General features: G+C 39.7%; 2 protein-coding genes across 3 annotated transcripts in view; one reads left to right on the top strand and one right to left on the bottom strand.

The window, feature by feature from the left end:
• Positions 1–21,610, top strand: part of AP1G1 (adaptor related protein complex 1 subunit gamma 1) — a 94,568-nt gene that overhangs the window by 13,866 nt on the left and 59,092 nt on the right. For both annotated transcript variants that reach the window (XM_036273909.1, XM_036273908.1), the window contains exon 2: positions 9,464–9,667. In XM_036273909.1, coding sequence (XP_036129802.1) covers positions 9,467–9,667 — 201 coding nt within the window. In that variant the 5' untranslated portion in view covers positions 9,464–9,466. The remainder of the gene's footprint in view (positions 1–9,463; positions 9,668–21,610) is intronic.
• Positions 19,674–20,101, bottom strand: LOC118638242 (60S ribosomal protein L35a-like). Its single transcript, XM_036273910.1, has one exon. It carries the CDS (start codon positions 20,039–20,041, stop codon positions 19,709–19,711), a length of 333 nt encoding a protein of 110 aa, XP_036129803.1. The 5' UTR covers positions 20,042–20,101; the 3' UTR covers positions 19,674–19,708.

The raw sequence follows: 21,610 nt of genomic DNA, 5'->3' as shown, positions 1-21,610 counted from the left end.
GAGAGAACATCGATTGGCAGTCTCCTGCATGTCCCCCACTGGGGATCAGGCCCACAACCTGGGCACGTGCCCTGACTGAAAATCTAACCGGTGATCTCTTGGTGCATGTGTCGATGCCACATCACTGAGCCACACCAGCTGGGCTATAGTTATATGTTTTACATTTAGGTCTATGATTCATTTTGAGTTAATATTTGTATAAGGTATGAGATTTAGGTGGAGGTTCAATTTGTTTTTTTACATATGGATGTCAGTTATGTGTATTGAGTTGTTCTTTTATAATCTAATTATCTGTTTGATGTTTTTGGTGATATACCCTTTTTCATTCCTGATATTGGTAATTTGTGTTGTTTTTCTTTTATAGTATTGCCAGAGGTTTATCAGTTTCACCGGCTTTTCAGAGAACTAGTTTTTGGTTTCATTTGCCTAATTTATTGTTTTTCTGTTTTTAATTTTATTGATTTCTCTTTATTATTTGCTTTTTCTACTTTTGGGTTTATTTTGCTCTTTTTGTAGTTTCTTAAAGTAGAAACTTCAGTTGTTAGTTTGAGATGTTTCTTCTGTTTTAATACAAGGCATTTAATGCTATACATTGCCCTCTAACTGCTGCCTCAGTGTATACCACAAATTTTAATAATTGTGTTTTTGTTCAGTTCATTATATTTACTTATTTTCCTTGATATTTCCTTTTTTACCCATGGATTATTTGGGAGTGTATTGTTTAGTTCTCATGTACTTGGTAATTTTTCCAGTTAGCTTTCTGTTATTGATTTCTAGTTTAATTCCTTTATGGTCAGAGGTCATACTTGGTATGAGTTCCATTCATTTAAATTTATTAACATATTTTTATGACCCTGGTCGTGGTCTATCTTGGTGAATGTGTTCTGCTGTTTTTGGTTGGTGTGTTCTGTCAGTAGTGTTTAGGTCCTGTTAGTTGATGGTATTCAGATCTTCTGTATCCTTGTTGATTGTCTGTCTGTGGTTCTACTGTTTACTTGGGGAGCATGTTGACTCTAATTGGGGTTTAAAATTTTTTTCTTTCTTGTCTGTCAATTTTGCTTTATATATATATATTTAAGCTCTGTTGTTAGGTATGTTTACAGTTAGGATTATTGTTTTCTTGGTGAATTCACTTTTTTTTTTCCCAATCCTCACCCGAGGATATTTTTCCATTTATCTTCAGATAGATGGTAGGGAGGGAAAGAGAAACATTGACGTCAAAGAGCCACATCGACTGTCGACTGGTTGCCTCCTGCAGGACCTGGCCCTGCAACCAAGGTATGTGCCCTTGGCCCTGGAAGAACCACAACCGAGGTACGTGCTCTTGGCTGGAATCAAACCAGGTCTCATTGCTCCACGAGCCGACTCTAACCGCTGAGCCAAACGGGCCAGGGCAAATTCACTCTTATTAAGCAGTGGGAGGATAGTGATTTACCTCATATTCTTGGGATCACAGCTACTCTTGTTAGAGAGAAGAGTTCTCCTTCCCCAGTTTTTAGGTTTCTACCTGTCTGTTACTGTCATTTCTGTTCTATCACAGCCAACACCACTGCAGTATTCCCTAGTTGCTAGTGTGTAGGGAAGGAAAAATCCAGAAAGTCAAAAGGGAGAATTTTCTCCATTGTTCTTTCTTTCTTTATTGTTTTAAATAACTTTTTGTTGATTTTTTAGAAAGAGAGGAAGGGAGAGAGAGATAGAAACATCGATGTGAGAGAGAAACATCCATCAATTGCCTCCTGCACACCCCCTACTGGGGATTGAGCCCGAAATCCAGGCATGTACTCTGACTGGGAATCGAACCAGGACCTCTCAGTTTATGGGATGACACTCAATCCACTGAGCGACACTGACCAGGCTCCATTGTCCTTTATCTTTTTTTTTTTTCCTCACCCGAGGACATTTTTCCATTTTTTGTTCAGGTAGAGTGGGAGGGAGAGAGAGGAAGAGAGAGAGAAACATTGACGTGAAAGGGACACATTGAGTGGCTGCCACCCACACGACCAGCCAGGGCCAGGGACAAACTGCAACCGAGGTACATGCCCCTAGCGGGAACCGAACCCGGGTCTCTCTGGACCGCAGTCAGATGCTCTAACCGCTGAACCAAACCGGCCAGGGCACTGTATGTCTTTTGATTGGAGCTTTTAATCCATTTATATTTAAAGTAATTGTTGATAGATATGTAGTATTTGCCATTTTATTACTCATATATTTTATTCCTTCTTTTAAAAACCCCGTTAACATTTTTTCTAATAACAGTTTGGTGGTGATGGACTCCTAGCTTTATTTTGTCTGGGATCTCTTTTTTCTTTTTATTCTAAATGATAGCTTTGCTTGGTTGTAGGTCCTTGCTTTTTTTTTTTTTTTATCCTCACCCGAGGACATTTTTCCATTTTTTGTACAGACAGAGTGGGAGGGAGAGAGAGGAAGAGAGAGAGAGAGAGAAACATCGACGTGAAAGGGACACATCGAGTACTGCCACCCGCACGACCAACCAGGGCCGGGGACAAACTGCAACCAAGGTACATGCCCTTAGTGGGAACCGAACCCGGGTCTCTCCGGACCGCAGGCGGGGCGCTCTAACCACTGAGCCAAACCGGCTAGGGCGTAGGTCCTTGCTTTTTATCACTTTGAATATTCCGTGCCAGTCCATTCTGGCCTACAACGTTTCTGTTGAGAAATCAGCTGACAGTCTCATGGGAACTCTCTTGTAGGTAACTACTTTTCTTTTTCTGCTTTTAAGATTCTTTGTCTTTAATTTTTGGCATTTTATTTTTTTGGGATTTAAAAAAATATATATTTATTTATTTTTGTTACAGATGTTTCTCCTTTTCTCCCCTCTGATTCCCCCCTCTCCCCACCCTGTCCCTAGCTTTGTTGTCTATGTCCATTGTTCATGCACACATGCATATAAGTTCTGTGGTTAATCTCTCCCCCACTACCCCTAGTTCTGGGGATTGTCAGTCTGTACCCCACTTCCACATCTCTGGGACTACCCCATTCCTCAGACTGTTATGTTCATTATATTCCACAAATAAGTGAGATCATATGATACTTGTCTTTCTCTGTTTTGCTTCTTTCGCTTAGAATAATACTTTCCAGGTCCCTCCATGTCATCTCAAAGGATAAGAGATCTTTCTTTCTTACAGGTGCATAGTGTTCCACTGAATATATTTACCACAGCTTTTTTATCCATTCATCTGCTGATGGACACTTGGGATGTTTCCAGATCTTAGCTATTGTAAATAGTGCTGCTACAAACATGGGGATACATATATTCTTTCTGATTGTTGTTTCAGGCTTCTTAGTGTATATTCCTAGAAGTGGGATCACTGGGTCAAATGGAAGTTCAATTTTTAATTTTTTGAGATAACACCATATTGTTTTGAAACAATTTTTTTTTTCTCTATCCTCACCCGAGGACATTTTTCTATTTTATTGTTCAGATAGAGTGGGAGGGAGGGGGAGAGAGAGAGAGAGCGAAACATCGACGTGAAAGGGACACATCGAGTGGCTGCCACCCACACGACCAACCAGGGTCGGGGACAAACTGCAACTGAGGCATGCGCCCTTAGCGGGAACCGAACCCGGGTTTCTCTGGACCACAGGCTGATGCTCTAACTGCTGAGCAAAACTCGCCAGGGCAACACCATATTGTTTTGTACAGTGGCTGCACCAGTCTGCATTCCCACCAGCAATGTACTAGAGTCCCCTTTTCTCCACACCCTCACCAACACTTGTTTGATGATTTGTTGATGGCGGCCATTCTGACAGGTGTGAAGTGATACCTCATTGTTGTTTTAATTTGCATCTCTTTTATGATTAGTGATGTTGAGTATTTCTTTTTATGTCCCTTGGCCATTTGTATGTCCTGTTTGGAGAGGTGTCTCTTTAGTTCCCCTGCCCATTTTTTAATTGGGTTCTTTGTCTTCCTTTTTTTTTTTTTTTATCCTCACCCGAGGACATTTTTCCATTTTTTGTTCAGGTAGAGTGGGAGGGAGAGAGAGGAACAGAGAGAGAGAGAGAGAGCGAAACATTGATGTGAAAGGAACACATCGAGTGGCTGCCACCTGCACAACCGACCAGGGCCGGGGACAAACTGTAACCGAGGTACGCGCCCCTAGCGGGAACCGAACCTGGGTCTCTCAGGACCGCAGGCCGACGCTCTAACCGCTGAGCCAAACCGGCCAGGGCTTTGTCTTCCTTTTGTTGAGTTGTATGAGCACTCTCTATATATTGGAAATTACTCCTTATCTGATATATCATTGGCAATTATGCTCTCCCGTACAGTGGGTTGCCTTTCCATTTTGATGATTGTATCTTTTGCTGTTCAGAAACTTTTGAGTTTGATGTAGTCCCATGTGTTCATTTTCTCCTTTGTTTCTGTTGCCTTTGGTGATGTATCAGTGAAAATTCTGCTGCGTATGATGTCTGAAATTTTGTTGCTTACAGTTTCTTGTGGGAATTTTATGGATTCATAAGTCACATTTAAGTCTTTTATCCATTTTGAGTTTATTTTTGTGTATGGTGTAAGTTGATGGTCTAGTTTCATAAATTTGCATGTAGCTGTCCAATTTTCCCAACACCATTTATTAAAGAGGCTGTCTTTACTTCACTGTATGCTTTTGCCACCTTTGTCAAATATTAATTGAGCTTATTGCCTTGGGTCCATTTCTGGGTTCTCTGTTCTGTTCCACTGGTCTATATGCACTGGTCTATATGCCTGTTCTTGTGCCAATACCAGGCTGTTCTGATTACAGTGGCTTTGCAGTATAACCTGAAATAAAAGGGATCCAAATTGGAAAGGAGGAAGTGAAACTGTCATTATTTGCAGATGACATGATATTACACATAAAAAACCCTAAAGACTTCGTCAGAAATCTACTAGACTTATTAAATGAATTTGGAAAAGTAGCAGGATACAAAATTAACATCAAGAAATCAATGGCATTCTTATACACCAATGATGAACTCACAGAAAGAGAAACTAAAAAAACAATCCCATTTACCATCACGCCAAAAAAATTAAGATACCTAGGAATAAACTTAACCAAGGAAATAACCTAGGACCTATTCACAGAAAACTACAGGTTATTGAAAAAAGAAATAGAGGAAGATATAAAAAAGCGGAAGCACATCCCTTGTTCATGGATTGGAAGAATTAACATCATTAAAATGTCCATGCTACCCAAAAGCGATCTATAGATTCAGTGTAATCCCCATCAAAATACCAATGACATACTTCACAGAACTAGAACAAATACTTCAAAAATTCATATGGAACCAAAAAAAGACCTCGAATAGCCACAGCAACCTTGAAAAAGAAGAACAAAGTAGGGGGGATCATATAACCTTTGGCATTTTAATGATATGTGTTAGTGTTGGCCTCTTTGGGTTTATCTTGTTTGGGTCTTTCTGAGCTTCCTGGACTTATATGTCTTTTCGTTCACCAGGTTAGGGAAGTTTTCCATCATTGTTTTTTCAAGTAGGCTTTCTATTTCTTGCTCTTTCTCTTCTTCATCTGGCACCCCTTGATGCAAATGTTGGTATATTTGAAGTTGTCCCAGAGCAGAGGCTCCTTACGCTATCCTAATTTGTGTTTTTTTTTTATTCTCTTGTCTTTTTGTTGTTCTGATAGCGTATTTTCTGCTACCTTATTTTCTAAATCAGTTAATCGATCTCTGCTTCATCTACTCTGTGAATTCCCTCTAATGTATTCTTCATTTCAGTTATTATAGTCTTCATTTCTGACTGGTCCTTTTTATGATTTCTATATTCTTTTTTAAAGCTTTTGAAGATCTCCCTAAGTTCCTTGAGTGTTCTTATAACTATTGTTTTGAACTCTTACTAGGTAGATTGCTTGCCTCCATTTCATTTAGTTCTTTTTCTGGAGATTTCTCCTGTTCTTTTATTTTGGGCATGTTTCTTTGTCTCCTTATTTTGACTGTGTCCCTGTGTTTTTTTCTATGTATTAAGTAGAGCTGTTACGTCCCCTGGTGTTGATAGAGTGACATTATGTAGTAGGTATATCCTGTGGAGCCCAGGATGAAGTCTCCCTGGTCACTTGAGCTGGGTGCTCCAGGTGTGTTCCTTATGTGTGTCCTCCTGTTGTAGTTGAACCCTAATGGCTATATGGAGGGATTGACTCTCAGGCAAATTGATTGTAAGGACTAGAAGTGACTACAGTGTAGAAGCTGTTGTGTGGGGGCCTGACCCTACATAGTATGATTCACTTTAGCTGTGCTCTGGTGCTGCTGAGTCTGCTCTTTGAGTGTGTCATTTGTGAAGTTGGTTGGGTGGTGCTCTGATATGGTCTGAAGCTGGTCACCAGGGCCATTAGTTCTGGGGTCTCTTGAGAGGTTCAGGCCAAGGTCAGCTGCTGTCTGTGCCCTGCCCAGGGCCACCTGGTATGAGCTAAAAAGTGATCTGTAGATGGTTGCCACTTGACCTAGGCTTGTAGGTACCCGGAAGAGGCTAAGCTGTGACCTGAGGCCAGATGCTTCTTGTTTGAGGTTTGTGAACCTTTGAGAGATTTTAGGAAAGTCTGGCATGATCCAAGACAGCATATTTGTACGGAAAAGCCACTGGAAATGGCCTGGGTTGCCCTGGCATGTTTGTTTCAGTGGTTAGAGCGTCGGCCTGCGGTCCAGAGAGACCTGGGTTCGGTTTCCGCTAAGGGTGCGTACCTTGGTTATAGTTTGACCCAGGCCCTGTTTGGTCGTGCAGGTGGCAGCCACTTGATGTGTCTCTTTCACATTGATGTTTCTCTCTCTCTTCCTCTCTCTCCCTCCCACTCTCTCCCACTCTATCTGAATAAAAAATGGCAAAATGTCCTCGGGTGAGGATAAAAAAAAAAAAAAGAAAAGAAATGGCCTGGGTAGCCCTTCAAGTTGGGTGGGCAGGGTCTCAAGGAATCACCCTGGTAGGCAAAGTGTTACCCAGGTTGAATAAAACTGGGATACAGTGCCAGCCTGTGCCTTCAGGGGCAGAACTCTTCAAAGGCTTCTGTCAGCATTTCTGTCTGGGAGAAAGCTGTCCCTCTAGACCTTGCCCTGAAGTCAGACTATTCAGTTCCTCCCCATTTGTCCTTAGTGCCTTTCAAGTTGTTACCCTAGAACTGGAGCTCAGAGCCAGCAAGCGAGTCTTTCAGCACATAACTATGTGGGCTCTAACAGGAATGTCTGGGATTCCAGCAGCCCTCCATTTCACTCGGGCCATAATTTCTGCTGGATTTCACAGCCAGAAAGTTATGAGAACTCTTCCTAGCATTGGATGCCTGGTCTGGGGGAGCATGGTGTGAGGTTGGGACACCTTGCTCCTCAGGGGGGATTTCTGAAGTTGAGAGATATCCCTCCCAGTTTTTAACCACCACATGTGGGTGTGGGACCAACCCATTCTGTGCCTTTGGCTCCTCTTACCAGTTTCGATGTGGCTTCTTCTTTGTATCCTTAATGATAGATCTTCTGTTCATATAGACTCCAAGCGATTCTTTTTTTTTTTTTTTAATCCTCATCTGAGGATATTTTTCCATGTATCATCTGATAGAGTGGGAGGGGGAGAGAGAGACAGAGACATCGACTGGTTGCTTCCCACAGGACCCCACCAAGGCTGTGATGAACTGCAACTGTGGTAGGTGCCCTTGACTGGAATCAAACCCGTGAGTCATTGGTCCGCGGGCCGATGCTCTAACTGCTGAGCCAAACCGGCCAGGGCCAGGTGATTCTTAATGGTGGTTGTTGTATAGTTTTGTTTTTTTTGTTTTAATTCTCACCCAATGATATTTCTCCATATATCTTCAGATAGAGTGAGAGGGAGGGAGAGAGAAAGAGAGAAAGATTAATGTGAGAGAGACACATTGACTAGTTGCCTCCTGCATGACTCCGACCAGGGTAGGGGATCAGACCACAACTGAGGTACATGCCCTTGACCCGAATCAAAGCCATGACTCTGGTTTGTGGGCCAACTCTCTACCGCTTAGCTATATCAGCCAGGGCAGTTTCGTTGTAATTTTGAAGTGATCATGGGAGGAGTGGAGTAAAGCATTTACCAATGCCCATCTTGATCAGAAGTCCTAAGTTAATTTAGGTGTAATGTGTGAGATTAGGCTCTGGGGTTAATTTTTTCCCCCATATAGATATCCAGCTGTGCCAGCACCATCTGTTGAAAGACTACCTTTCTCCTTGTTGAGTAACCTTGGCCCCTTGGTTGAAATCCATTTAGCATACCTGTGTGGGTCTATTCCCAGACTTTCTATTTTACTCCATAAGTCTCTAAGTCTATCCTTAAATTTAGTTCCACAGTGTCCTGTTGCTGTAGCTTTGTAGTATATCTTGAAACTAGGTAGCTCAAGTTCTTTCCAGTTTCTTCTTTTTATTGTTTTGGCTATTACAGGACTTTTTGGTGATATTGGTAATCCTCACCCAAGGATATTTTTCCATTGATTCTTTTAGATAGAGTGGAAATGAGGGAGGGAATGTGGGAGGGAGAGAGTGAGAGAAACATTGATAGGCTGCCTCCCGCATGACCCCTATTGGGGTCTGGGATTGAACCTGCAACCCAGGTATGCGCCCTTGACCAGGAACTGAACCTGCATCCCTTTGGTCTGTGGGCCAACATTCTTAACGACTGAGTCAGACTGGCCAGGGCTAGAGTCTTTTTTTTTCTTTTCACTTTTTAAAATATGAGAATATGACACTAACAGTCTTATCCTTTGAGATTGGTGTATTCTCCTCATCAGATTTTCAAAGAGTATCTAGTGTTCTGAGGTGATTACTGTTTCTTGGAAAAGTGATTTAACCTGACAGTTGAGCTTTGTGATTATATTCAGTGTTCATCTGGTTCTTTGTTAAACTATGTTGAGTTTAACAATAGCTGAGCAGAAAATACCTATCTTTTCTCAGGTAAAGCCATAAACCTTTCTTTATTACTTAATGACTGAATAAATATTTGGGTTGAATTCTGAAGATTTAAAAAAAATGTTTTTATTGTTTTGGTTTTTTTTTTTTAGTGAGAGAGGACGGGAGAGAGAGATAGAAATAATGTGTGAGAAAGAAGCATCTATTGTCTGCCTTCTGCATACCCCCTACTGGCGATTGAGCCCCAAACCTAGTATGTGCCCTGACCGGGAATCGAACCAGGACCTCAGTCCATGGGATGATTGATGCTCAATCTGCTGAGCCACACTGGCTGGGCAAGTTCCTAAGATATTTTTATATTAGTGATGGATTTTACATATTGGTATATCCTATGCCTTATTTTGCTTAATTTAATATTTCACGTCTATTGTTTATATTTTTTCCAGAAATTAATTGAGGAATTTGTATATAATAGCTTTCTAAAGCTTTGTATCACTGAACTTAGCAAATCCTGAATTCTTAAAAATCAGAAATTTATTTGGAAAGTTGTGTGAATGGTTTTGGTAACAAAAATATGTGAACATCTTTATTTAATGTCTTTTCATATCCAGAGGATGCCAGCCCCCATCAGATTGCGGGAGCTGATCCGGACCATCCGGACAGCTCGGACCCAAGCCGAAGAACGAGAAATGATCCAGAAAGAATGTGCTGCAATCCGGTCATCTTTTAGAGAAGAAGACAACACATACCGGTGTCGGAATGTGGCAAAATTACTATATATGCACATGCTGGGCTATCCTGCTCACTTTGGACAGGTAGGTTGGGCTGAGACTGCATTTAGCAAGGGTACTCTTGTTTGAGTTACAGTAGCTCAGAGACTTTCAATCTTTTCCTGTCAGGGAGGACAGGATACTTTTGATAGTCTTAACAGTCTGATCATTGTGGAACTGAGAGTAGAATTGAGAGAAAACACTGCAGACCTTGAAAGGCGTGATAATTGCCATCAATTTTCTCTTTTCATTGGGGAATCTCTCATTATGTGGTTTAGAATGTTTGTTTATTTTAATTAATTAATTTTTTATGTTGAAAGTATTAACAGATGTCCCTCTTTTTCCCCCATTAACCCCCTCCTCCCCATCCCTGCCCCCCTCCTACTTTCCCCAACCTAATGTCTCTGTTCATTGGTTGTGCATATCTGCATATAAGTTCTTTGGTTGATCTCTTCCCATACCCCCAACCCCCAATCCCTGACTAGAATATGTTTTGATGGTGGCAGCTAGTTTCTTTAAAATTGACGAGGATTAACCAGTAGGTTGTGATTGTTCGGTGAGAGGGCCTGGGCTATAATGAGTATTTAAGAAAAGTTTGCTGAATGTTTCCTTAATTTTTTTTGTGTGTGAACCATATTATAAGGAGGAACACTCACAGCAGAGGTTTTTAAGTAAAAGAAATCAGGTGGTTGTAAAATGATGGCATTAAAGATTTTGTCTCAATTACCTCGTTTTTTTTTTTTTAATATTTTTGCTTTATTGATTTTTTTTTTTATCCTCATCCGAGGACACTTTTCCATTTTTTTTTGTTCAGACAGAGTGGGAGGGACAGAGAAAGAGAAACCTCGACGTGAAAGGGACACATCGAGTGCCTGCCACCCGCACGACCAACCAGGGCTGGGGACAAACTATAACCGAGGCTCGTGCCCTTAGCGGGAACTGAACCCGGGTCTCTCTGGACCACAGGACGACGCTCCAACCGCTGAGCCAAACAGGCCAGGGCTTCTTTATTGATTAAAAAGAAGAGAAAGGGAGAGGGAGAGAGAGGAAACATCGATGAGCGAACATTGATCGGCTGCCTCCTGTATGCCCCCCACTGGGGATTGGGCCCACAACCTGGGCATGTGCCCTGATCGGGAATTGAACTGGCGACCTCTTGGTGCATGGGTCAGTGTTCAACCAGTGATCCATACTGGTCAGGCACCTAATGTGCTTTGTTTTTGTTTTTTTATTAAATTTAATTTATTTATTTTTGTTACAGATGTTTCTCCTTTTTCCCCTGCAGATACCCCGCTCCGTCTCCCAGCCCTGTCCCCAGCTTTGTTGTCCATGTCCATTGTTCATGCATACATGCATATAAGTTCTGTGGTTTATCCCCCCCCCCTTTCTGGGGATTGTCATCTGTACCCCACTTCCACATCTCTGGGACTACCCCGTTGCTCAGACTGTTATGTTTATCATATTCCACAAATAAGTGAAATCATGTGATATTTGCCTTTCTCTATTTGGCTTGTTTCGCTTAGGCAGGCACCTCATGTTTTAATTGCTACAATTACTGTGGAGATCTGCCTCCTGATCTTCTCTTGCACACAAATGCATATTGATATAGCCAGTCTTAGCTTTAAGCATGATATTCTTGGTTATAACTGCTTTCTTCTTTCCATGTTTCTACGTAATAAGGGAGACTGAGTCACAGAGAAGGCTATATTGGGGTTGTTTTGTAATTCTTATTTAATGCTATTACATTTTTTTTCCGCCTAATTTAAGAACGGTATTATAGTCCGGCTGGCGTGGCTCATAGTTGAGCATTGACCCATGTGCCAAGAGGTTGCCGGTTTGATTCCCAGTCAGGGCACCTGTTAGGTGGTTATTACCAGCATTTAAGAGCATAACTGCAGGAACCAGACTGCCTGGATGTGAATTCTGGTTTTGTTACTGTACTATCTGTTCTTTTTCGTAAGACCCTTAACCTGTCCTGTCTCAGTTGCCTCATGTGTAAAATGGGAGCAGTCCTAAAACTACTTTATAGGTTTTTTGTGAAGATGAAATAAGTAAATGTTAAACATTTATGTTTTGTATGTAAAAAGTCAAATACTACTACTTTTACCATTTCCTTAAAGACAGCAACATTTTTTGAAAAAGTACTGAATTCTAGCAGAGATTTTTCTTATGTGTGTCTTCTATCCAGGAGTCTCTTAGAAATCTGAGAGACAGTATTTTCAACTTTTTTCACAATAAAAGCAGTGATAGATTTTCTGTAGGATTTATAACCTTTCATGTATGGCTGAAACACAACCCAGAAATAAAGTTGAGTATTTAAGGAAGTTGGTAGATTTCAGGAGTAGAAAATAGTGGCTCAGGGGCCATATTTTTTCACAAATGTCTTTTGTTTATCTTGTACAGTGCTTAAAATTGTTTTGAATTTGCTGCCAATATATTAAAATGAAGGAACTTCTATAAATCTGAATTTCTAATTTCTCTTAGAAAATTAGAGGATTTGACAATGCTGGATCCACATTTTCACATGGCAGTAGTAGGCTGGTGTCCTTCTCCACGCTGTTACATGCATTTGTTTCTTCTCAGTTTCAACCTGGCCTGCCATACCCAATTGTCTGTCTACAGCAATCTTCCCTTCTATCGCTATAATATAGCACTCCACTGCCTTAGGTTCTCTAAAGTTTTACATGTTTTCCATACACATCTTTGGTGAGATTTTTTCTTAATCCTCACCCGAATATATTTTTCTATTTATCTTCAGATAGAGTGGGAGAGGGAGAGAAAGGGAGAGAGAGAGAGAGAAAAAACATCAATATGAGAGGGACACATTGACTGGTTGCTTCCTGCACGACCCTGACCGGGGCCGGGAACAAACTGTAACCGAAGTACGTGCCCTTGGCTGGAATCGAACCTGCAACTCATTGGTCCGTGGGTTGATGCTCTACTGCTGAGCCAAACCAACCAGGCCTCTTTGGTGAAATTTATTCATAGGTTCCTTAAAGCTCTTGTTTCTATTGCAAATAGCATCCTTAAACATTAATTATATTGTAGATATAGAGAAATATAATTGATTTTTATCTACTTAACAACATTACTGAACTTGGTTGTAATAGTCCTTGTAGACTCCATTGTTTCCATATATTCAATAGTATTGTCTACAAATAATGGAAATTCCCTTCCTTTTTTATCCTTTTTTTTAAAAAATATTTTTTCTTTATTGATTTTAGAGAGAGGAAAGGAGAGAGAGAGAGAGAGAGAGAGAGAGAGAGAGACACCTCAATGGGAGAGAACATCATCAATTGGTCACCTCCTGTATGCCTCCCACTGGGGATCAGGCCCACAACCTGGGCATGTGTCCTGACCAGGAATTGAACTGGTGACTTCTTGGTGCATGGGTTGATGCTCTACCAGTGAGCCACACTGGCCAGGCCCTTTTTCATCCTTAAACATTTCTTTTTTCTTATGTTCTTGCTGTATGTACATGTAGTACAATATTAAAAAAGAACATTGATACTAGGCATCCTTGTTTGGGCACCTTTAAACCCATATTGCAGTCTCTAAATACCGTTTTATTCTTAAAAGGCTAGGGCCCATTGGAAAGATGACTGATTCCAAATTTGAGGTTATGTTAAAAGTATTCAATAACCACCAGAAGAAGTCCCAAAAATGAGAAAATTTGAGCATTAATAAGAATAATGATTATAGTTGAAACCAAGTAAGTTTATATCATTGAGTGGGAAGGAGGGGGTCATTAGGGAAAAAAGGGGGACATTTGTAATACTTTCAATAATAAATAAAGAAAAATAGAAAAAAGTTTGTGTCATTGAGCTCATAATAATTATAATGAAAACAAAACAAAACAAAAAAAACTCTTGGTCATCTTTGGAGGTTACTAGGGAACCAACTCATCATTTGAAAACTGGTAAATAAAAGGAAAGAACAAACATTTATCCTGCAGTAGTTCCTTCTGAAAAAATTATCGGTAAGCGCCAAAGGACCTGTTGGTAAACCAGTTGTATATATAGAGAAGTTGTTCTTTAGAGGGACTAGTCCAGCAAATAAATGAAGGACTAAAAGAATGATATTGCCATTTTGTAACCCCTGATGATCACTGCTGCTACTGTCCCAAGAAACAACCATCAGAAATAATTATATGCTTCCTGATGAAAATTCATACCACCACCTATGAAGTATACTTGCTAAATCAAAACAAAAAGTGAGAAGCCTGAATCTGATTAAACCTCCTTGGCTGTGCTTTTTTGTTGTTGTTTTTTATTTTTATTTTTGTAATCCTCACCCAAGGATATTTTTACATTTATTTTCAGACAGAGGGAAGGGGAAAGAGAGAGAGAGAGAGAGAGTGAGAGAGAGAAACATCCATGTGAAAGAGACACATCTACTGGTTGCTACCCGCTTGACTCCAACTGGGGCCAGGGATGAACCGCAATCGAGGCACATGCCCTTGGCTGGAATCTAACCCGGGACTCTTTGGTCCACGGGCCGACGCTCTAACTGCTGAACCAAACTGGCCAGGGCTCCTTGTCTGTTTTAAAAAGAGATATTTATACGAGTATTTGTTGCAGCATTGTTTCTAATAGGGATACATTGGGAACAATCTGTATATACACAAAAAGAATAGGTAAGTTGTGTACTCATAAGTGGGACACTATATAGCAACAAATATGAATGAATTAGAGTTTCTTGTCTGGATATGAGTAATACTCAAAGCAAGCTGTTTAGTGAAAAGAGCAAGAATATGATATGATACTGATATAAAGTTTAAAATATTAAAAAACAATTCTCTTTTTGTGTGTAGTAAGGACGTGCAGTGTGGCCAAGATGAACAGGAATTTTGAGTTTTTGTTACTTCTGGGGGTGGAGAGAAAGGAAAGGGGATTGAGGCAGAGTGTGCAGAGGGCTTCAGTTGAATTTGTAATATTAAAATTTAATGCCCTGGCCGGTTTGGCTCAGCGATTAGAGCATCGGCCTGCAAACTGAAGGGTTGCTGGTTCAATTCCAGTCAAGAGCACATGCCTGGGTTGCAGGCTTCCCTAGCCTTGACCAGGGCTTTGTGGGAGGCAGCCAACTGACATGTCTCTCTCTCTCTACCTCCCTCCCCCTCTCTCTAAAAAATAAAAAATCAATGGAAAATATATTTTTTAAAAATGAAGTAGGGTAAAATGATTTGATAAAGCTTGTTGGTGGGTCAATGGGTATAATGTGATTTTTGTATATTTTTGAGTTGAAATATAAATTTTCACAAGAGAATAAAATGGCATACAATAGGAACGTGTTTTTTTTTTTTTTTCTTTCTCCTGTCACGAATGAAAAAACAGGCTCTGGTCCATATAGATACTATGTTGCCAGGCTACAGCTTGGTCTTCAAAGTGTGTGTGTGCGCGCCCTGGCTGGTTTGGCTCAGCGGTTGGAGCATCAGCCCGCGGTCCAGAGAGACGGGATTCGGTTTCCGCTAGGGGCACGTACTTCAGTTGCAGTCTGTCCCTGGCCCTGGTTGGAGTTGTGCGGGAGGCAGCCACTCGATATGTGCCTTTCACATCAATGTTCCTCTCTCTCTTGTCCTCTCTCTCCCTCCCTCTCTATCTGAACAAAAATGGAAAAATGTCCTTGGGTGAGGATATATATATAAAAAAGTGTGTGTATGTATGTATGTAAGTGTGTAAACTAGAAAGTTAATAAAGAAATAAAGGTAACTTTTAAAAAGACCTAACTGATCAGTGGCAGATCCATTCATATTTATAATATTTTAATTGCATCTCTTCATCAAGATGGTTATTCACATCATAAAGCCCAAATGTTTCACTGAAAAGCAAATGTTGTACCCTGGCCTGTTTGGCTCAGCGGTTAAGAGCCTCAGCCAATGGACCAAAGAATCGTGGGTTCCATTCTGGTCAAGGGCACGTACCTCAGTTGCTTTTGGGTTCCTGCCGTGGTGGGGGTGTGTGGGAGGCAACCAATCCATGTGTCTCTCACATCAATGTTTCTCTCTCTCTCTCTCTCTCCCCCCCTTCACCCCTCCCCCAATTCTATCTGAAGATAAATGGAAAAATATCCTCAGGTGAGGATTTAAAAAAAAAAAGAAAAGCAAATGTTGTATATGTGCATTGACCTTGTTCTGAAAGCTAACAAAATGGGTACATCTTTTTTCTAAAGGGTAACCAGATTAAATGTTGATAAAAGGCAATGTTTGTACTTTAGAAAAATGGAACAAGGCCAGAAACCTGGCAAAGTTCTCTTTTTAAAAATTGCTTTGAAATTAAAAGAAAATTAGAACATTGAGTCATCTAGAATAACTTTGTAAACATTAAATTATCAGAGTCTATCTCAAATCTACACCAGATTATCCTGGGGGTGACTTACATTGCAAAATTCTCCCAGGTGATTTTGATTAGTCAAGTTTGGGAGCCACTTAGGCATTGTAATTGTTCCAGAGGGGGCTGATAACTTCAGCCTCTCAGGCTTGTTGCCAATGGCTGCCTGGAATGCTTCTGAGAAAAATTCTGAGGCCACTTCTAGGATCAGCTGGAGAGAATTAGGCAGGGAGTGAAGAACTGTTAGGGCTGTGTTCCACAATGTGGCTTCATTACCTTAGTGATGAGGAAACCTGAGGCTCAGGTTGTTGAAATAATTTAGCTAGAAATAGGAATAGGCACATCCCCTAACCCAGATTGGTTTCTTTCTATTCTACTATGTGTTATATAAAGAGATACTTTCTTACTGTTTCTAACCTGAATTGGGTGCCCTTTTATTTTTTTTATTTATTTTTTTATCCTCACCCGAGGACACTTTCCCATTTTTTGTTCAGGTAGAGTGGGAGGGAGAGAGAGGAACAGAGAGAGAGAGAGAGAGACATCGACGTGAAAGGGACACATCGAGTGGCTGCCACCCGCACAACCGACCAGGGCCGGGGACAAACTGCAACCGAGGTACGTGCCCTTAGCGGGAACTGAACCCGGGTCTCTCAGGACTGCAGGTCGACGCTCTAACCGCTGAGCCAAACCGGCCAGGGCTGGGTGCCCTTAAGTCGTTTTCATAGTAGCTTGTGCATAACTGTCATAGTGTATGTATCATTTTATGATACATATCCAACTGTTGGTTTTTTATGTGTCTTGTGTATCATTGGGAATGTCTAGCACATTGGTTTGTGCACATCAGGAGTTTACTAAAGTAAAGCAAAACCACAGTGTTTCAAAACAATTGGAAGGTAAATATTAAAGAAATCAGTGAGTAGCAAAGAATTATTACAGTCAGCCCTTTGGGATGAAAGGTTGGGGAGAGGGAGAAGGTTGCTGTGGAAAAGTAAGTAAGCGTGTTGTTGACGAGGGACAAATTGATAGTAGGTGAAGAATACAAAATAACCGTCAGCAGGAAAAAGCACGGCCACGCTGGGGATAAGAGATAAGGAATGAACATACTTCTTAAGTTCCTACAGCATCACAGATAGAATAGAATAGCATAATAATTACTCATTATGAATATAAATTATCTAAAAAAGGCTGATTGTTTCCATTTACTGAGTTGTATTTTTTCAAGATTCTGGTCTTAAATTTTCAGTCTTTTTCAAAAAAGAATTCCAAGACTCAAATGCTTTTTTGTTATTTTTTGAAATATATGTTGTTCAAGTTTTGAATGGGAACAGATGATTTCCCTAAGTTGTTTTCTTCCTTTTTAATTATAATATATTAATTTTTCTGACTGTAAGTTAGATATAATTTCTCTTTATCCTGCAGTTTTTTAAAGTTTTTTTCTCCTAATCCAATTTTATCTCTTTGAAATAGATAATGGAAGTTTGTTGATGCAAAATTTAAAAGATACAAAAGGATATATGATGAAAACAGCTTTCTACTCTCTTCTTATCACTTAGTTTCCTCTTTATAGGCAACTGGTGGCATCCATTTTTTTGGCTATCTTTCCAGAGTTATTTTATATATCTTCAGGCAATGGATATATATGTTCTCGCCCCTTCCCCTTTAAAATACATATTGTCACATACTGTTTGCACTGTGTTATTCATTTGTCTTGACGATTAGCCTATATCAGTATAATAAAAAACTTCCTCATTCGTTTTTTCCAACTTTTTTGACATGCTTGTGGTAGTATATCCCGCATAACATTCCATTATATGTATGAACTATCATTTACTAAGCTGATGCCTTATTAATGGACTTGAACTGTTTAAAATAATACTACAATTGAATAATCTCCATTATTTTGCACATGTGTGGATGTAAATGTAGTATAAGTTTCTAAAAGTGCAATTGTTGAGTCAAAGGGTAGGTGTATTTGTAATGTAGATAGGCCAGATCTTTCTTATTACAGTTTGGTCCAGTTTATATTCCTATCATTAATGTCCTTGCTCTGTTGTGACAATTTTTTATCTTTATTAATACAGTACGTTAAAAGTATCTCACTATGGTTTTGATTTGCATTTCTTTTTTTGTAGGAACTTCACTCAGGCATCTTTTGTATATCATATAATTCACCTTTTTCAAATGTACAATTGATTTTTTTTTTAATCCTCACTCAAGGATGTTCTTAGAGAGAGGACGGGAAAGAGAGAAAGAAAGAGAGAGAGAGAGAAAGAGAGAGAAACATCTATGTGAGAGAGAACCATTGATCAGTTGCCTTCTTTTTTTTTCTTTTTATCCTCACCCGAGGACATTTTTCCATTTTTTATTCAGACAGAGCGGGAGGGAGAGAGAGGAAGAGAGAGAGAGAGAGAGATACATTGACATGATAGGGACACATTGACTGGCTGCCACCCACATGACCCAACCGGGGACAAACTGCAACTGAAGTACATGCCCTTAGCGGGAACCAAACCCGGGTCTCTCTGGATCGCAGGCCGATGCTCTAACCGCTGAGCCAGACCGGCCAGGGTGATCAGTTGCCTTCTGTACGTGCTTCAACCAGGGATTGAACCCACAACCCAAGTATGTGCCTTGACCAGGAATTGAACTGGCAACCTTTTGGTGCATAGGATGACGTCTAATCAAAACGAGCCACTCCAACTGGGCAACGATTTTTTTTTAATAAATTTTCCTAGTTGGGTTTGTATTTGTTTTATGAGGAGATTGAACTCTATTTCGTATATTTGAATTATTCTTTTCTTTGACTTGTCCATATTTTTGGTCCATTTTTGTACCAAATTATTGATCTTTTTAAAAAAAATCAATGTGTAGGATCCTCTTACATAGGATTTCATGACTATGAAATGAGTTACAAATATTTTTTTCAAATTTGTCATTTGTCTTGACTTTATTCGCAGAGTTTAGGATAAAAGTAAAAATTGTCTGGACTGAATATAAAAGTTGGGTTATTTACTGGGGTCTTAAATCTTTTGCTAAATTTGTGGGTTAACAGTGTTTCAGGTGAGATTTTAAGTAGCTTTAAGTGAGGAGTAAAGAGGACTGGATGAATGTGAGGTTGTGGATACATTGATTGATTGTTAATTCTCATCCGATATTTTTCCGTTGATTTTTTTTTTTTTTTTTGAGAAAGTGGAAGGGAAGGAGGCAGGGAGAGGGAGAGAGACAGAGATATTAGTGTGAGAGAGACACATCTACCGGTTGTGTCCCACACGACCCTGACTGGGCCCAGGCTTCGAACTTAAATCCAGGTACGTGCCCTTGACTGGAATTGCACTGGAGACCCTTTGGTCTGTGGGGAGACGCTCTAACTGTGGAGCCAAACTGGCCAGGGCAGGCAGGGGTGGATATATTTAATTGATTTGGATATATTTCCCTAAGTTGTTTTCTTCCTTTTTAATTATAATATATTAATTTTTCTGACTGTAAGTTAGATATAAGTTCTCTTTATCCTGCAGTTTTTTTTAAGTTTTTTTCTCCTAATCCAATTTTATATATTTTTCTTTTGTAACTCACTCAGATGTTGAGTTTTGTTTTAGTGATTGCTGCTCAAAAATGGATATCCTCCCTTCACCTTTACCTACATCCGATTCTACTGCCCCCCAACCTTTTTCTTTTTTAACATTTAAAAACGATAACATTCTTTTTTTTTTTTAACAAAAACACAAGAGAACAAATTCATTTTATTTACTTTTCAATAAATTTAAATCCTTGAGGGGTACAGCATTACACGAATTCTGTGTCCAATGGCCTCAGCGGGAAGGTTGCTTCGGAATTTAGCACGAACCATGCCACTATTTCCATGAGCATGAGTTACCTTTCCCCAGATTACTCTGGTTTTGTTTGATTTGCCACCAGGAGTCACTGTGTTGTTCTTTGCTTTGTACACATAAGCATATCTCTTGCCCAGATAGAATTCAATTTCATCTCGAACATAAACACCTTCAATTTTAAGAAGAGCTGTGTGCTCCCTCTGGTTCCGGAGACCCCGTTTATAACGGGCAAAAATGGCCTTGGACCACAGCCTTCCAGACATATTTGTCCTTATAGAAGTCCTTCTCCCAGCAGGCCTCCACAGGGTCCAAGATGGCAGAAAAAGGTCTTTGATAACATTCTTAAACATGAAACATGGTATATTCTCAGCACTATTGCTGGCTACCTCCACCTAAGTGTAAAGTGTGATCATAGTTAATTCTTCACTGGAGGTTGTATTTCAGATGCCATTTCCAACTGTATGATCTTATCTTTCCCCTCAAATTTGTCACCTTCAAAAAATAATTCCCTATTCTTAAAGCAAAGTCACTGTACCAATGGGAATATTAAAAAGAATTAATTAGTATTGTTAAATTTTCATCTTTTTGCTGTTTAGTTTTTAGGTAAGTTTTAAATAAGTATCACAAAAGAAACAAATTCTGCTCACCAGTCACTGATGACTTTTATTGTGACTGTCTTAAAATGTGGCCCTAAAAACTACAAAGTAATGTTAATGCCTAAGAGTATGTTCATCATTAGTTCATCTTGATAAAATATCTTTGGATAATTTATTTGTGTAATTCCTGGTGTTTGCCAGAAGCATGATTCAATAAGGATGATAAAAATTTCAGTGATACCTGATTCTAAGAACATTTCCTTTCACTTCTAAAACATTTATTCATCGACTTACTAAATGGAAAGATTTAAAAACCTTCAGTTTGAAAGAGTAAGATTTTTCTAACAACATTTTAGCTTCTGATTTTTCTTCAGCACTAATTTTTCTGGTGACACTAAAGATGACTTTCATCATTATCTATTTCAGAAGTACTTAAAAATTTAAGTTGACTATATAGAAGAAAGGAAAGGGTTAATTCTTGTCAATCTCAGAAGACATTTTATTTTATTTTATTTTTATCTTTATTGTTGAATGTATTACAGATGTTCCTCCTTTTTCCCCCATTGACCCCCTCTTCCCCGCTCCCACCTTCCTCCTGCCTTTTCCCACACTGTTGTCTGTGTCCATTGGTTATGCATATAAATTTTTTGGTTTATTTCTTCCCACCCCACCAACCCCTTTCCCTTTGAGGTTTGTCAGTCTAGCAACCGATTTGTTCTTCTTAATCTCTTCACCTTTTTCACCCATTCCCCCAACCCTCCTCCCATCTGGCAACCAACAAAATCTTCTCTGTATCTATGGGAATGTTTCTGTTCTGCCTGTTCATTTTGTTTATAGATTCCATTGCTGATAGATATGTATTCCATTGCCATTTTGTTTGTTCATATCTTTTATCTTTTTCATCAAGAAGACCCTTCAACATTTCATATAATAATGATTTGGTGGTGATGAACTCCTTTAGCTTTTCCTGTCTGGGAAACTTTATATGGCCATCGATTCTAAATGACAGCTTTGCAGGATAGCGTAATCTTAGTTGTAGGTTCTTGCTTTTCATCACTCTGAATATTTCTTGCTACTCCCTTCTGGCCTACAAAGTTTCTTTTGAGAAATCAGCTGACAGCTTTATGGGAACGCCCTTGTAGGTAACTAGCTGCCTTTCTCTTGCTGCTTTTAAGATTCTTTCTTTGTCTTGAACCTTTTGCATTTTGATGATGATGTGTCTTGGTGTGGGCTTCT

The sequence above is a fragment of the Molossus molossus genome, unplaced genomic scaffold, assembly GCF_014108415.1.
Source record: "Molossus molossus isolate mMolMol1 unplaced genomic scaffold, mMolMol1.p scaffold_m16_p_21, whole genome shotgun sequence".
Taxonomy (NCBI): Eukaryota; Metazoa; Chordata; class Mammalia; order Chiroptera; family Molossidae; genus Molossus; species Molossus molossus.
This window is presented reverse-complemented; position numbering and strand designations above follow the sequence as displayed.